Source organism: Ovis canadensis, chromosome 22 (assembly GCF_042477335.2).
Source record: "Ovis canadensis isolate MfBH-ARS-UI-01 breed Bighorn chromosome 22, ARS-UI_OviCan_v2, whole genome shotgun sequence".
In the NCBI taxonomy this organism is placed as follows: Eukaryota; Metazoa; Chordata; class Mammalia; order Artiodactyla; family Bovidae; genus Ovis; species Ovis canadensis.
In genome coordinates, this window is record NC_091266.1 from 50,314,601 (window position 1) to 50,331,073 (window position 16,473).

Sequence of the window (16,473 nt, forward strand, 5' to 3'; positions counted from 1 at the left end):
GAGCCACCAAGGAAGCCCAGTACCTTTCTAGACACTATCAAATTCCCTCTCAGATTAAATCAAAGAAAAAGAAATGACCAAGGTAGAGTCAATTCTTACAGGATACTTTTCAAACTGCAAACAAAATTTACTAATTGAATCTAATTAGTGGCAGGCAAATCTCACCATAGAAGTTTAAAAGTTGAACTACATTTACCTAAGTGCAGTTTTTCTTCTTGAAGGCAAAAGAAGAAGGGAGTGACAGGATGAGATGGTTAGATAGCATTATCAACTCAATGGACATGAATTTGAGCAAACTCCAGGAGATCACAAAGGACAGAAAAGCCTGGCGTGCTGCAGTCTATGAGGTCGCAAAGAGTTGGACATGACTTTGTGACTGAACAAGTTTTTCTTATTCAGTAAATGGCATGATTATAATATGGTATAACATTTGAGTCCCAAGACCACACTAAAAACAGCCCTATCACTTCAGATGCAATCCAAGCCCACTACCAGAATCAGTGTTTCCCAAACTTTTCCAATTTCACTCATGTTACCACCTTCACTATTTTTTTTTTTTTTGGTCGTAGTTTTTGAACTATCTATTTTGTTTCCTTTGTTGTTATTTAGTCACTAAGTCATGTCCAACTCTTGTGATAAAACAATCTTCCAGAAGGATTTAGGTGATGATGGCAATTGTTGTTTGGTTGCTCAACCCCATAGATTGTAGCCTGCCAGGCCCTTTCTGTCCATGAGATTCCCCAGGCAAGAATACTGGAGTGGGTTGCCATTTCCTTTTCCAGGGGATCTTCCTGACTCAGGCATAGAACCTGCTTCTCCTGCACTGGCATCCGGTTCTTTACCACTGAGCCACCAGATAAGCCCATGCCTTTTAAAAAAAATCAGCTCTCTCTTAACAACTATAATTATTTTCAAAGGCAAAAACCATAAATCAAAACTTCCAGGGCCACTTCCCCTCTATATAAAGTATCTATAGAAGTAAATAATTAAATAATGCAATTCAATTTGAGCTTTGATATCATTTCCTGAACAAGGCCCTGGGGCTGACAGCTATTCTCTCTTTGTTATAAAGATCTTCCGCTTCATGAAATTAGAAGGTTGCAAAAAGGAATGAAGAAAGAATAGTTCTTCACTGTATGAGAGAAATGCTGTGCCTGAGAACCAAAAATAATTTTCTCCTTCCCACACTTAAAAAGACATTGATTGAAGTCAAATCTGGGTGACCCAGATTTAATAATTTGGAAATAATAATCTGTAATTAGTATCAATCAATGATAAACATTTCATTCACTCTTTCAACAATTATTATTGAGTGCTTAATGTAAGCTAGGTTTTTTTCTAAAGGCTGCTATACAAACCCTGTTGGTGCCTAGCAGAGGGAGACAGGCCACAAATAAACACTACATAACTTAAACTATATATAAATATATATATATGTAAACACACAGATATACATACACACATCTATACATGACAGATAGTGCCAAAGATGATCTCAATGATGAGCGACATTTGAGAAGCGATCCCAGGTAAGTGGGGGAGGACACCAGGCACATACCTAGATAAAAAGCTCCTCAAGCAAAAGAAACAGTAAGTGGAAAGGTCCAGAGGCTGTTCAATGCTTGGTTTAAGAATGATCAAGCAGGCCAGGGTCACTCAGCAGAGTGAGCCAGAGAGAAAGTGGTGGGAGATGAGGACAAGGAGTAATGACGGGGAGGGGCTTTGGAGGTCACATTAAGGTTTTTGGACTTCATTCTGAAAGATGAAGGAATTCTTTGGAAAAGGTGACAGGATCTGGCTTTATTTTTAAAGATCACCTTGGCTACTGCATTAAGAACAACCTGCAGTAGGGGTAAAGGCAGATGCCAGGAGGCCTGACTCCATTATTAATCCAGGCAAGATGTGGTGGCAGCTTGGAGCAGGAGCATTATCTTTGGGATGGTGTAAATGGCCAGATTTTTTATATACTATGAGATAGGGCTGAAGGGATTTGTTGGTGGAATATTTGTGCCATGTGAAAGAAAAAGAAAAGTCAAAATAACTCTAAAGTTCTCAGCCTAAGCAACTGGGAAGATCCCCTGGAGGAGGGCATGGCAACCCACTCCAGTATTCTTGCCTGGAGAATTCCCATGGACAGAGGAGCCTGGCAGGCTACAGTCCATAAAGTCACAAAGAATTGGACAGGACTGAAGCAACTTAGCATGCACGCAACTGGGAGGAAGGTCTTGACAACGGCTGAAACGAAAAGACTGGAGAAGGAATGGGGATGGTGCTAGTAACCAAATAATCCATTACTAGTTAGGTTTGAGAGGCCAACCGGAGATGCTGAGAAGGCTTTTGAAGACACCAGTTTGAACCACAGGGCAGAACTTTGGAGTTGGTCATTTTCAGGGCACAGATGGTACTTCTAAACCGTGAGACTGGATGAAATCACTAGAAAGCAGACACACAGATGAGGTCTGAGCATGTGGCACTTCAAGGTTTCAGGGTCAGGATGTGAAAAGAACCAGCAATAGGATGGGTTCAATGCTTGCTTTAAAAATGTTTGAGGAACATTTCGGTTTTCTCCCCTCCTCTATGATATAAACATTCCCATAAGCTTTGCTAAATAAATCATTTTTCTTAGAAGATGTGCTCTTCCTTCATTAAGCTAGGTGAAACTCAGCATTCCCTTTCTCGAAATATAAGCTATCATTGGACTTCCCTGGTGGTCTAATGGTTAAGAATCTGCCCATCGAGCAGGGGACACAGGTTCAATACCCGGTCTGGAAGGATCCTGCATGTCACGGGGCAACTAAGCCCGTGTGCCAGAGCTACTGAGTCCAAGCTCTAGAGCCCTCAAGCCACAAAAAGAGAAGCCACCTCAGTGAGAAGCCCCAGGGCCACAACCAGAGAGTAGCTCCCACTAGTCCCAATTAGAGAAAGAGCACACACCCAGCAACAAAGACCCAAGGAAGACAAAAATAAAATTTTTTAAAATATATTTTTAAAAAAGCTTTCACGGACATGAAACTCAGAATTCTCAAGAACTATAAAGAATCTGAGATTTTACCTGCAAGCTGGCAAGTTAGCCTGCCCTGGTTTCATGGATGATGGCAGAAGACATGAAACTCCTGGGTCAGAGCGAAAGACTTTTTGACTCAGGGCAGGCAACGTGAGCTGCATATTTGCTATGCATTCCTCAGGACCATGCCACACTGCTCAGAGGCAAGAGAAGCAGGTCACCAGGATGCTCCACGTGCAGTGGGTTTGTGTCCCACCAAGGAACCTGACTACTAAAGCCTTTCAGTGTGTGGATCACAACAAATTGTGGAAAATTCTTAAAGAGATGGGAATACCAGACCACCTTATCTGCCTCCTGAGAAACCTGTATGCAGGTCAAGAAGCAACAGTTAGAACTGGACATGGAACAACAAACTGGTTCCAAATAGGGAAAGGAGTATATCAAGGCTGTATATTGTCACCCTGCTTATTTAAATTATATGCAGAGTACATCATGAGAAACACTGGACTGGACAAAACACAAGCTGGAATCAAGATTGCCCCGAGAGAAATAACAACCTCAGATATGTAGATGAAACCACCCTTGTGGTGGTGAGAGGGACAGAAAGGAAAGAGGAACTAAAGAGCCTCTTGATGAAAGTGAAAGAGGAGAGTGAAAAAGTTGGCTTAAAACTCAACATTCAGAAAAGTAAGATCATGGCATCTCATCCTATCACTTCATGGCAAATGGATGGGGAAACAATGGAAACAGTGACAGACTTTACTTTCAGTTCAGTTCAGTTGCTCAGTCGTGTCCGACTCTCTGTGACCCCATGAATTGCAGCACGCCAGGCCTCCCTGTCCATCACCAACTCCCGGAGTTCACTCAGACTCACGTCCATCGAGTCAGTGATGCCATCCAGCCATCTCATCCTCTGTCGTCCCCTTCTCCTCCTGCCCCCAATCCCTCCCAGCATCAGAGTCTTTTCCAATGAGTCAACTCTTCGCATGAGGTGCCCAAAGTACTGGAGTTTCAGCTTTAGCATCATTCCTTCCAAAGAAATCCCAGGGCTGATCTCCTTCAGAATGGATTGGTTGGATCTCCTTGCAGTCCGAGGGACTCTCAAGAGTCTTCTCCAACACCACAGTTCAAATGCATCAATTCTTCAGCCCTCAGCCTTCTTCACAGTCCAACTCTCACATCCATACATGACTACTGGAAAAACCATAGCCTTGACTAGATGGACCTTAGTCGGCAAAGTAATCTCTGCGTTTGAATATGCTATCTAGGTTGGTCATAACTTTTCTTCCAAGGAGTAAGCGTCTTTTAATTTCATGGCTGCAGTCACCATCTGCAGTGATTTTGGAGCCCAAAAAAATAAAGTCTGACACTGTTTCCACTGTTTCCCCATCTATTTCCCATGAAGGGATGGGACCAGATGCCACGATCTTCATTTTCTGAAGGTTGAGCTTTAAGCCAACTTTTTCACTCTCCTCTTTCACTTTCATCAAGAGGCTTTTTAGTTCCTCTTCACTTTCTGCCATAAGGGTAGTGTCATCTGCATATGTGAGGTTATTTGATATTTCTCCTGGCAATCTTGATTCTAGCTTGTGTTTCTTCCAGTCCAGTGTTTCTCATGATGTACTCTGCATAGAAGTGAAATAAGCAGGGTGACAATACACAGCCTTGACGTACTCCTTTTCCTATTTGGAACCAGTCTGTTGTTCCATGTCCAGTTCTAACTGTTGCTTCCTGACCTGCATACAGATTTCTCAAGAGGCAGGTCAGGTGGTCTGGTATTCCCATCTCTTTCAAAATTTTCCACAGTGTATTGTGATCCACACAGTCAAAGGCTTTGGCATAGTCAATAAAGCAGAAATAGATGTTTTTCTGGAACTCTCTTGCTTTTTCCATGATCTAGTGGATGTTGGCGATTTGATCTCTTGTTCCTCTGCCTTTTCTAAAATCAGCTTGAACATCAGGAAGTTCACGGTTCATGTATTGCTGAAGTCTGGCTTGAAGAATTTTGAGCATTACTTTACTAGCATGTGAGATGAGTACAATTGTGCAGTAGTTTGAGCATTCTTTGGCATTGCCTTTATTTGGGATTGGAATGAAAACTGACCTTTTCCAGTCCTGTGGCCACTGCTGACTTTACTTTGGGGGGCTCCAAAATCACTGTGGATGGTAATTGCAGCCATGAAATTAAAAGACAGTTGCAACTTGGAAGAAAAGCTAGGACAAACCTAGGCAGCATATTAAAAAGCAGAGACATTATTTTGCTGACAAATGTCCGTCTAGTCAAAGCTATGGTTTTTCCAGTAGTCATGTATGGATGTGAGAGTTGGACTATAAAGAAGGCTGAGTGCTGAAGAACTGATGCTTTTGAACTGTGGTGCTGGAGAAGATTCTTGAAGAGTCCCTTGGACTTCAAAGAGATGCAAACAGTCCATCCTAAAGGAAATCAGTCCTGAATATTCATTGGAAGGTCTAATGCTGAAGCTCCAATACTTGGCCACTTGATTCGAAGAGTTGACTCATTGGAAATGATCCTGATGATGGGAAAGACTGAGGGCATGAGGAAAAGAGGGTGACAGAGGGTGAGATGGTTGGATGGCATCATTGACTTGATGGACATGAGCTTAAGCAAACTCTGGGAGATAGGGAAGGACAGGGAAGTCTGGTGTGCTGCAGTCCATGGCGTCACAATGAGTCAGACACGACTGAGCAACTAAACAACAACAAAAGGACCCTAAAGCTTAGAAAACCCCAGTCTTTCATAATGAGCTGTGAGCAAATCAATCCAACCTTTGTTCCAGAGGCAGATATTATCTTTATTATACCAGACAGCAAACAAATCCATCCTCTAGTCCGGAGGGAAATGCTATCTCTGTCTTCTGAGAATATTCACTATACAAACATCCTTGAAAGATAATGCAGAACAAAAAGTACCCACACTAACGAGAGACCCATGGATAATCATCTCCCAACAAAAGTCAAAACTGCGAAGCAGCATATTTTGAAGAATTTCTGAGTCCTTATCCTATTTCACTTTGGAATTCAAAATCTTGAATATTTTTTAAAAATATAAATTATATTTATTTAACTAGGTAACACTTTAACATGGCACAAAATTCAAAAGATAAGCTATACAGGATTATACAGGATTATTCTTTTATCAGCAAAAGATGACATCAAAGTGGTTTCTCATTTGCTGTGAGAAGGGAGTACGTTTGTATCAGACTCATTTTCTTGCATCCTGTTTATTCTGCCTTCTACTCAATTTCCAAATGAGTCAGAGTCTCTAAATAGATGTTAAAAGCCAGAGCTCAGCACTTAGGGAATATAAGAAACTGTCTCCATTTTACTAGAGCTTTATCAATGTCCACCTGAACCCCAAATAACCCACATGCAGTGGGTTATATCTAGTGGGTTAAGTGAAAGCTAAGGATCTAAACTGGCATAAGGGTCTAAACAGCAGTGATATCTCACCCAAGTGCTGCCTGACAGCAGCCTTTAGCACAGGTTCTCTTATCTGTTCCATCTGCCAGGCAGAGACGCCTCGCTCTGTAATCAATGACAGATAGCTTTATTTACACTCTTTTCAGCGATAATGTTGCTGTCTAGTAAGCATGTGAGGGTATATATCATAGTAAGCACTTGATAAATCTTGGTGGCTAGCTATGCCATTAGAAGCACTTACAAATATTCACGTTCCAAAGAAATACATGGCATGCTTGGGGCTGGTGCATGGGGATGACCCAGAGAGATGTTATGGGGAGGGAGGTGGGAGGGGGGTTCATGTTTGGGAACGCATGTAAGAATTAAAGATTTTAAAATTAAAAAAAAAAATTAATTAAAAAAAAAAGAAATACATGGCTACCGTTCACTCGTTTGTGCAGTCATCTTTCACCTTATTGAGCACCTAATGCATCAGGCATTGTCTTAGGTACCAGGTACACAGTGATAAACAAGACAGACAAAAATCCCTGCCCTCAAGGGGAGCTTACTCTCTCGTGGAGGAGGGAGACGCATGAATAAAATATGCTAAATAATAATATATGTTAAGGAAAAAAGATCCAGTAGAAAGAGATGTGATATCTAGAGAAGCTGACATCTTATACAGGATAGTCCAGGAAAGGCTTAATGAAAACAGAATATTTGGCTAGGCAGCCCTTCTCAATCCTCTGGTCCCTGGTCTTTTCTAAATGCTCTAGGACATTCTGATAGAAACATGGATCTAAGGCATTATCCTGAAAAAAATGCTCAAGGTAGACAACAATAACTATAATGAACAATATAATGTATCAATAAGATAAACCATATAATCATAATTAACTTAAATATATCAATTATTGAATACTAAATACATAATTATTAAAGATCAAATTTTTACTACTTAAACAATTTCTTATTCTCTTATAGAGTATGTGTTACAATCATGATATAGACAAGGTGGTACATTAAAAAATGGTCATATCACTGAAACAACATCTGAATGAACATACAGCATTAAAAAACAACAACAACCTCCTTTAAGTTAGTGGAATGGTTGCTGCTAATAGGCAAGAGTGAAAAACAAAGCTGCTGAGTACTAGAGACAAAAAACAGCTCCATCAGAAGCCTGCAGCCATTTTTTATCTCCACCGAGTTATTACAAATTCTTTAAATAGCAGAAGCTTTGGGGATCTCCTTTTCTTTTAATTATAGAATCCACCCAGTAATTAAACCACTTTTCTCATCTCATTACCAGATGGGTACATTTTCCAAGGTTACAAATGGAAATCGGTTTCTACTTCCTTCAGATGCTGGCTTTGTTATTACTCAGTTCCTGTCCTTTCCCAGGGGAATTCCACACACAATCATATAGCTTTAGCCATTATCTGGACGCCGAACACTTTCAATCCTTCTTCCCAGCACAGACCAGTATCTCTTGAGTGCTAAGCCTATGAGACGTTGTATGGATCACGTATGCTCAGCCTCAATGTATTATCTAAACTGAACTCCTTCCCCACCCCTCATAATAGCCTATCTGAAGTGAAGTGAAGTTGCTCAGTCATGTCCGACTCTTTGCGACCCCATGGACTGTAGCCTACCAGGCTCTTCCCTCCATGGAATTCTCCAGGCAAGGGTACTGGAGTGGGTTGCTATTTCCTTCTCCAGGGGATCTTCCCAACCCAGGGATTGAACCCGGGTCTCCCGCATTCCGGGCAGACGCTTTAGCCTCTGAGCCACCAGGGAAACCCAATAGCCTATCTAGTGCTCCTATATTTTCTTATTTGGTGGCAACCTTATGTTTACCCAGGCAGTCCAGCTGGAACTTTGGATCTTTCTTCATTTCTCACGTTCAATCAGTCATAAAATCCTAGCAACTTTAACTGGGTTAAGGTTAAATGTCTTCGGTTAAGGTAACGTTAAGGTTAAGCTGGTTTAATGTCTCTTAAATCTGTCCCCGAGTCCCTACCACACTTGGTTCTATGTTCCTTACATTATTTCCACCTGGACTACCATTATATCCACCCCCTTTCTGGATCTATCTGCCTGCCTCCAGTCTACACCCTGTATTTCTCTCCATCACAGCATTTATTATTCAGTATCCTGTGTGAATGTGCTCAGTTGCTCAGTCGTGTTTGACTCTTTGAGACCCCATGGACTGTAACCCACCAGGCTCCTCTGTCCCTGGGATTTTCCAGGCAAGAATACCTGAGTGGGTTGCCATTTCTTACTCCAGAGGATCTTCCTGACCCAAGGACTGAACCCAGGTCTCCTGCATTGCAGGTAGATTCTTTACCATCTGAGCCAGTATGTATCTCTTCAAATACCCCACGTGTTCCTTGACACATGGAGTATGTATTCCATTAACATTTACAAATTGGATATATAACTCTTGGACCATTAGATTCCAAGATGCCAGACATCTTAGGAAGTAACAGACATTCACCAACAAAACTCCTGCTCACCAATCCTGATCTTGCTACAGCTAAACGTATGAAGTCCTGGACAGTTTACTGGTTTGTGCCGTGAACTCTAATTCCTCCACTGCAACCCTTTCCCACCTTCATACTTATCTAGCTCTCCTGTAAGATGTTCAGTGTCCTTTTCCTCCTCTTTCAAAATCCAAAAGAGTCCATCTCTTCTTTTTATTTCCACAGGCATTTGTATCTTAGGGCTTTCTTTCTAATTGTGGAAAGTCACCTCTGGTCCCATTCAAGGGCTTTGGGACCTGGTTACTTTGAAGTCGGAGTCCTCATCACAGTCGAAAAGAAACATAAAAGACAGATAAATAAAGGGGTCCTACCGTATAGCACAGGGAACTATACTCAATATCCTGTGATAAACCGGAATGGAAAAGAATATGACAAATAAGATATAACTGAATCATTTAGCTGTACAGCAGATATTAACATCACATTGTAATCAACTATGTCATGTCTGAAAGGGATCCTTGAGAGTTCCTCGGACAGCAAGGAGATCAAACCAGTCAATTCTAGAAGAAATCAGTCCTGAATATTCATTGGAAGGACTGATGTGAAGCTGAAACTCCAATACTTTGGCCCCCTGATGCAAAGAACTGACTCATTGGAAAAGACACCGATGCTGGGAAAGATTGAAGGCAGGAGGAGAAGGGGGTGACAGAGGATGAGATGGCTGGATAGCATCACCAATTCAATGGACGTGACTGTGAGCAGACTTTGGGATATGGTGAAGGACAGAGACCTGACCTGCTGCAGTCCATGGAGTCACAAAGAGTCATACACAACTTAGCAACTAAACAACAACAACATGCCATGTCATGTGTGTGTCTCAGTCACGAAGCCATGTCGAACTCTTTTGCAACCCCCTGGACTGTAGTCTGCCAGGCTCCCCTGTCCATGGAATTTTCCAGGCAATCAAATGTACTTCAATAACATTTAATTTTTTTCCCAATTTTTTTTAAAGAACTATAAAGCACAAAACACAAAACTTCATTGCTCTTTCACAGTTAGTCTTCCCTCTCAGGATGAGGAATCTCAGTGAACACCCAAAGGCCTGTGTACCCCTGGTCTTGGGGCTGGGGAAGCTCAGTATTCCCCTTAACTTCAATCTATTCCTGAATTAGAGAAGGCGAACTACTTCAGGACTTGGGAGCACATTCAATTATCAACTGGTATGGAGTTAGGGAGATGGGGCTGCCTCCAAGACAAGCTTTGACCGTGACATGCCACATTGCCAGGAAGCCAGAGGTGCCTTACCTTTGCAGGTGAAACATTTGATGTGGAAATGCTTGGTCTGGACCCGAAGCACTTCCCCTTTGCACGGCTCTCCACATTTATGGCAGTGAATGACAGGCTTCTCTGATGGGTGGTGAGGGTCTTGAGGGTGGGCCACTGAAAGAAAAACAGGGAAAGATCCATGTGAGTAGAAAGCATTCCTATAAAAGGAGTCACTGTAGGTGGGCATAAATATGCCCATAATTTTAGTATCAAATGAGCCACATATTGATTCAATAAGCACCAATGGAGCCCCTGTCATCATGTCATAATCATGGGGATACACAAAGCAAAAAGAGAGTTGTGTAACAGTCCACTGTTGGGGAAAATACTGTGCTTATTTCTCTGGGAGCCAGCACTCTTCTCTCTTGTTCCCAAACATCTCGAGGACTATGTATTAAATTTTTGAGTCATTAAGTACATAATCTTGCTTGGTTCAATATGGTATGATATGTGCCTATCTTGATTTAGAAAATGCCTTTCAGCCAGGAGTTCACTGCAGACTGTAAGTTCCCTGAGAACGAGGACTAGTTAAAGTTCATATATTGTTTCTCCCCACTGGGACTCCTCTTCCCTTCCCCCAGCTCCTCAGAACATAGCAGAGCACTCGTGCACTAAAGGGGCTCAGCCAACATTTATTTCCTTCTTAGCAGGCGCTGGCTAGTTCCTCGTCTACCAGACAGTCATTCCTCATCTTCATTTGGCAGCTCATTGAACCTGTTGGAGGTCTATTATGAGCCTCCCATTGTGTGTGCTGGAGAAGGAAGTGGCAACCCACTCCAGTATTCTTGCCTGAAAAATCTCATGGACAGAGGAGCCTGGTGACCTAAAGTCCACGGGGTCACAAAGAGTTGAACATGACTAAAGCGATTTAGTACACATCATGTGCACGGTTCCCGGTACACGCACTGCAGGTAGTCATTAAAGAAAAAATCAATTAAAAACTATGTGGATGTTTCTGAACCTCAGACTCCTTTCCTGTAAAATAAGGGGGATTGGATCTGAGGCTCTTTCCAGGCTCTACAATCATATGATGGGGTTTACAGGGGTTATTCTTTCAGTTTGCAGAGTGTAGCCTTCAGAGAATGGAAGTTATTGTGACCGCCCCACCCCAGGATAGGATTACAGGCTCCCCTGACAAAGGACCAAGAGAGAAGACAGCAAGAGGCCACCTGTGACTTGATGCTACCCAAGGGTCTTCACTGAACTTGCAGTTTGTTCAGCCAGAGAATGCAGAGAGGCATTTTTTGCTATTAAATTCCTTTTCTGATTTGGGTCCTCAGAAGGAGGAATCATGCGATATATAAAAACGTATTGCATAAGTACCGACATGAGTGTGATAGGGGATAAGAACAGTGAGCCTAAAATTAATCAACCAGCACAAAGAACAAAGGTCATTTTTTTTTTCAAACAGTAAAACCGGGTTGGACGTGGTGAGAGAGGGGGGTGTGGGCAGGTATTGCTGAAATTGAACTTCGAAATCACCTCCCAGCAAGGAGCTCTCTGTAACACGCCAAGTATAATAGTTCATTGTTTTTCTCAGACCATTGTAACGTTCACATTTCGCCTGGAAAGAGCTTGAGCAAGACAGTCCAAATAGTCCATTACTAGCTAGCTTCGCAGGAACAAGGTTCTTCTTGTGCGACTAAGACTAGGAGCAGCTGTAGTTTCAGGTTCAACACCTGGTCTGAATTTTCTGCACTGGACCCTGAAGTGTCTGGCAAAGGTGGCAACATCATGATACTCCTGCATTTCCCTATCGGCCTGCTGGGATCTCTCTTGGAAACTTATATTCACAACAGAAGTCAGTACTGCCTGAAGGAATTAAGAAGGGACAGGCTTCCAAGATCTCTAAACAACCACTGACTTCTAAAGTGATGTGCAATAAGGCCAAAAATCGATTGATCTGGGCATTAAAAAAAAAGTTTCTCATAACACTGTCTGCTTTATGCAAAGTTTTCCATGTGTTTGTTTCAAATTCTTGCTTCCAGTACGAATGGAGGAAAATAATATTTATTTAGCATCTGTCTCTAAGTGCCAGGCTCCCCTGTTGGCAAGGTGCTTACACATAAGTCATTTTATTCCATCCTCACCACCCCTCTCTCAGTAAGGTGGGTAATACTGTTACCATTTGACAGATGAGGAAACCGAGCCTCAGAAAAGCTGAGCAGCCTGCTCAAAGAACAGTAAGTGGAGGCTCAAATATCTACACCCAGGCCTTTCTGACTCCCAAGCTCATGTTCTTCCTGGGCCATTTGTCTAAATCAGAAATTATTATAAGCCCAGCAATGACTGCTGCAAGTTGGGTAATAATTTATTTAGGTGGGCTTAAGAGCTATTTCAAAGCCACAACTAGGACTTGGCTTGTAAAGGCTTATACATTGTGTGTGGTAAAATATTGCTAGCTGGGCATGGTACCCAGATGGTGATCCTCAGGATAGTGCTGCTGATCCCCTTTAACAGAATCCCCCAAGTCATGTATTAAAAATGCAGATTCCTCCATGCACCCCAGTGTTCGTTGCAGCGCTATTTACAATAGGTGGGACAGGGAAACAACCCATGTCAATCAACAGATGAATGGTTAAAGACGTGGTACATTTACACAGTGGAATATTACTCGGCCATTAGAAAGAATGAAATAATGCCATTTGCAGCATCATGAATGGACCTGGAGATTATCATATTAAGTGAAAGAAGTCAGACAGAGAAAGAGAAATAACGTATGACATCCCTTGCATGTGGAATCTAAAAAGAAATGATACAAATGACTCACAGACTTATTTTCCTTAAAGTAACCAACTTATGCTTTCCAGCGGGGAAGGATGGGGGAAAGGGATAGTTTGGGACGGACATGTACACACTGCTATATTTTAAATGGATAATGTATAACGTCCTGCCTCCCAGGTGGCTCAGTGGTAAAGAATCCACCTGCAATGCAGGAGACTCAGGTTCCATTCCTGAGTTAGCAAGATCCCTTGGAGAAGGAATTGGCAACGCACTCCAGTATTCTTGCCTGGGAAATCCCATGGACAGAGAAGCCTGGTGGGTTACAGTCCATGAGGTCTCAAAAGAGTCAGACACATTTAGTGACTATGACAACAAGGTCCTACCAAAGGCACAGGGAATTCTACTCAATATTATGTGACAGCTGGGATGGGAGGGGAGTTTGGGGAAGAATGTATACATGTATATTTGTGGCTGAGTGCCTTTGCTGCCCATGTGAAACTATCACAACATTGTTAATCAGCTATTACCAATACAAAATAAAAAGTTTAAAAAATAGATAAAAATAAAAATGCAGATTCCTCAACCCCACTGAACTAGGGATTAAAGTCAGGAGACCTATCATTTTAGTAAGCTCCTCAGGTGCTTCTACATACTACAGTTTAAGAACGATTGTCCCCATAGAATTCAGACACTATTGTGAAGCAAGTTACAGAGTAGAGTTAGAGTGGAAAAAATTAACCCACAAGACCATCCATCTCAAAAACAATATCAGAACACAGTGGATCTCTTGACCATGAGGGAGAATGCATTTTTGGATGAGAAACTGCATTGCAGCTTCTCTTGACACCTGATTTCTTTTATAACTAAGCAAGCTGGCGATGCTTGCTGAGTAATGATGAGGGAAGGAAAATATCATTTCACTTCTTGGCTCTCCCCTTTGTCTCAACAAAGGTGCCAGGGCAAAGGCTGGCACCAGTCATGAAGTCAGAACTTGGATCAGCATCTGCATTTGCAAGCATTTCCCTTTGCAAACATATATCACACTGCGAAGTCCTCCATGCCCAGAGATGACCTCTGTTTTCACCCAGAGATGAGTGGAGACTTTCTCATTTTACTTACTGTTCCATCCCACATCAGCCTAGGCAGACACATCGCGGAACCACCTACTTGTGAAGAAATGGGCTTTGCTTGTTAGAGGACAGAATCCAAGACCAAAGGAGACTCAGTATTGATTTCATGCCAACCCAAATCAGGATAGAGAGAAGAATGTCTCTCCTTTTTCAAGCCCAATAAAGAGGCTTTACATAACTTCTTTGGCAGTTTGGTTAATACCAAATGTATGTTCTTTGGCTCAAGTCTACATTTTTGAAATATGCTGAGTCAGCTGCAATATAAAAATGACATTAATTCTGTACTCCTCTTATTTGCCAGCTGGCCCTGTTCCTACTTTTTCCTTGATTGCTTCAACTTTCAAAGCCTGGGTGGTCCCTCCTTATTCTACTGATAGAGAAAATGAGGATCCAAGAGCTTACATTCCTTGCCCAAAGTCAGCCCTGAATTATCGGCAGAGGTGCACTTAGCACTCGGACTTCCCAAATCTTTCTACTGTACCAAGTAGTCAGTGGTTCATCAGTGGTTCATCAGTGGTTCAGTGGTTCATTTGGGCAGGCATGGTTAAAATTTTCCATGGCTCATCAGTTGTTGCTACAATAAGAATAATACAATGGAAAACCTGAAGCATGGTTGCGTATCTCCTTAACAGTGAGGAAATGTGTATGAAGAACCAAGAGTCTGTTTGCCTGAAAACGTAAAGGGATTCCTCCACTCCGGTTTGGAGGGATTCTAGAGACTCAGTTAAGGCAGCCTATTGCAAACCTAACGTAAGTTTCACACTGCCTCTCACAGTCAAGCGAAGCCGGTTAGCCTTATCCCTGAGACTCTAGCACAGAACAGGAACCACAGTTCCATTAGGGTGTGTTACTTTGGAAATGCCTCCTGGAGATTACAGGCAATGAGACTGGGACAGGAAGTGGAGATCACTAAGGAAAACTGTCACCTTCAGTGTCGTCAAACAGGAAATTATGGCCATAAGAGGAAAGCTAAAATGATTAGCTGGAGTCCTTCCTAATATTCAGAACCAGCTTCACCTCATCTAAGTTCCTCCTATCTAGGGGACAGACCATGAAACTAGACCACTAGAATCAGAACATCTGAGAAAGCATATTGGAAATAAAAATCTCTTTAGTGGGTGACTATCGTGAGCCTGTATGACAGCATTCTAATTCTAATGCATTATAATTGCCCCAGGCTTTGATGCTGGGAGAGATTGGGGGCAGGAGGAGAAGGGGACGACCGAGGATGAGATGGCTGGATGGCATCATGGACTCAATGGACGTGAATCTGAGTGAACTCCGGGAGTTGGTGATGGACAGGGAGGCCTGGCGTGCTGCGATTCATGGGGTCGCAAAGAGTCGGACACGACTGAGCAACTGAACTGAACTGATATGAACTATTCACATCTGTCAAGATGCTGTAGAAGGATGTGTGCTCATCTTTTCCTGCGAGAACTCCAAAATTGCAACTAACTGCTGAAAAGTGATCGACAGGAGAATGTTGGATCCCACCAATAAAAGATACCCTTTTACTTTGCCCACAAAGGTATGTATGGTCAAAGCTATGGTTTTTCCAGTAGTCATGTATGGATGTCAGAGTTGGACCATTAAGAAAGCCGAGCACTGAAGAATTGACGCTTTTGAACTGTGGTGTTGGAGAAGACTCTTGAGAGTCCCTTGGACTGCAAGGAGATCTAACCAGTCAATCCTAAAGGAAATCAGTCATGAATATTCATTGGAAGGATTGATGCTAAAGCTGAAGCTTCAATACTTTGGCCACATGATGCTGACTCATTAGAAAAGACCCCAATGCTGGGAAAGATTGAAGACAGAAGGAGAAGGGAGTAACAGAGGATAAGATGGTTGGAAGGCATCATCAACTCAACTGACATGAGTTTGAGCAAGCTTCAGGAGCTGGTGATGGACAGGGAAGTCTGGCATGCTGCAATCCATGGGGTTGCAAAGAGTTGGACACGACTGAGCAGCTGAACTGAACTGATTTGAACTATTCAGAGTCTCCCAGGTAATATATCCCCCTCCCAAGTGCCCTTCCCTCTCATTAGCACCATCAGTCTCTCCACCAGCCTTTGAAACCATACCAGGCTTGATGGTTTTCAAAACCCTTCCACCTGCATTATCTCAAGTCACTCTCACAAGAGCCTTATGAGGAAGAGCAGTAACAGTCAAGCCCATTTTTAAAACAGGCAGACTGAGACTCAGAGGGACAAAATGACTCACCCAAGGTGACACAGCCATGAAACAGAGAGTTGGCAATAAACCAATGCAGTGCTCTTTACACCCTAACAAGCCCCTAATCACTGATGCTTGGAACCTCTCAGTCATCCTGATCCCACCCCCTCACTCATCTCCCATGAAATTCTGTCCACCCTCCCATCCTTTA

General features: G+C 42.5%; 1 protein-coding gene across 3 annotated transcripts in view; it reads right to left on the reverse strand.

The window, feature by feature from the left end:
• ABLIM1 (actin binding LIM protein 1) overlaps positions 1–16,473 on the reverse strand; it is a 331,820-nt gene that overhangs the window by 145,783 nt on the left and 169,564 nt on the right. For all 3 annotated transcript variants that reach the window (XR_011252152.1, XR_011252151.1, XM_070289452.1), the window contains exon 2: positions 10,216–10,350. Coding sequence is in view for 1 of the 3 variants with exons in the window: in XM_070289452.1 (XP_070145553.1) it covers positions 10,216–10,350 (135 nt within the window). In the remaining 2 variants the exon portion in view is untranslated. The remainder of the gene's footprint in view (positions 1–10,215; positions 10,351–16,473) is intronic.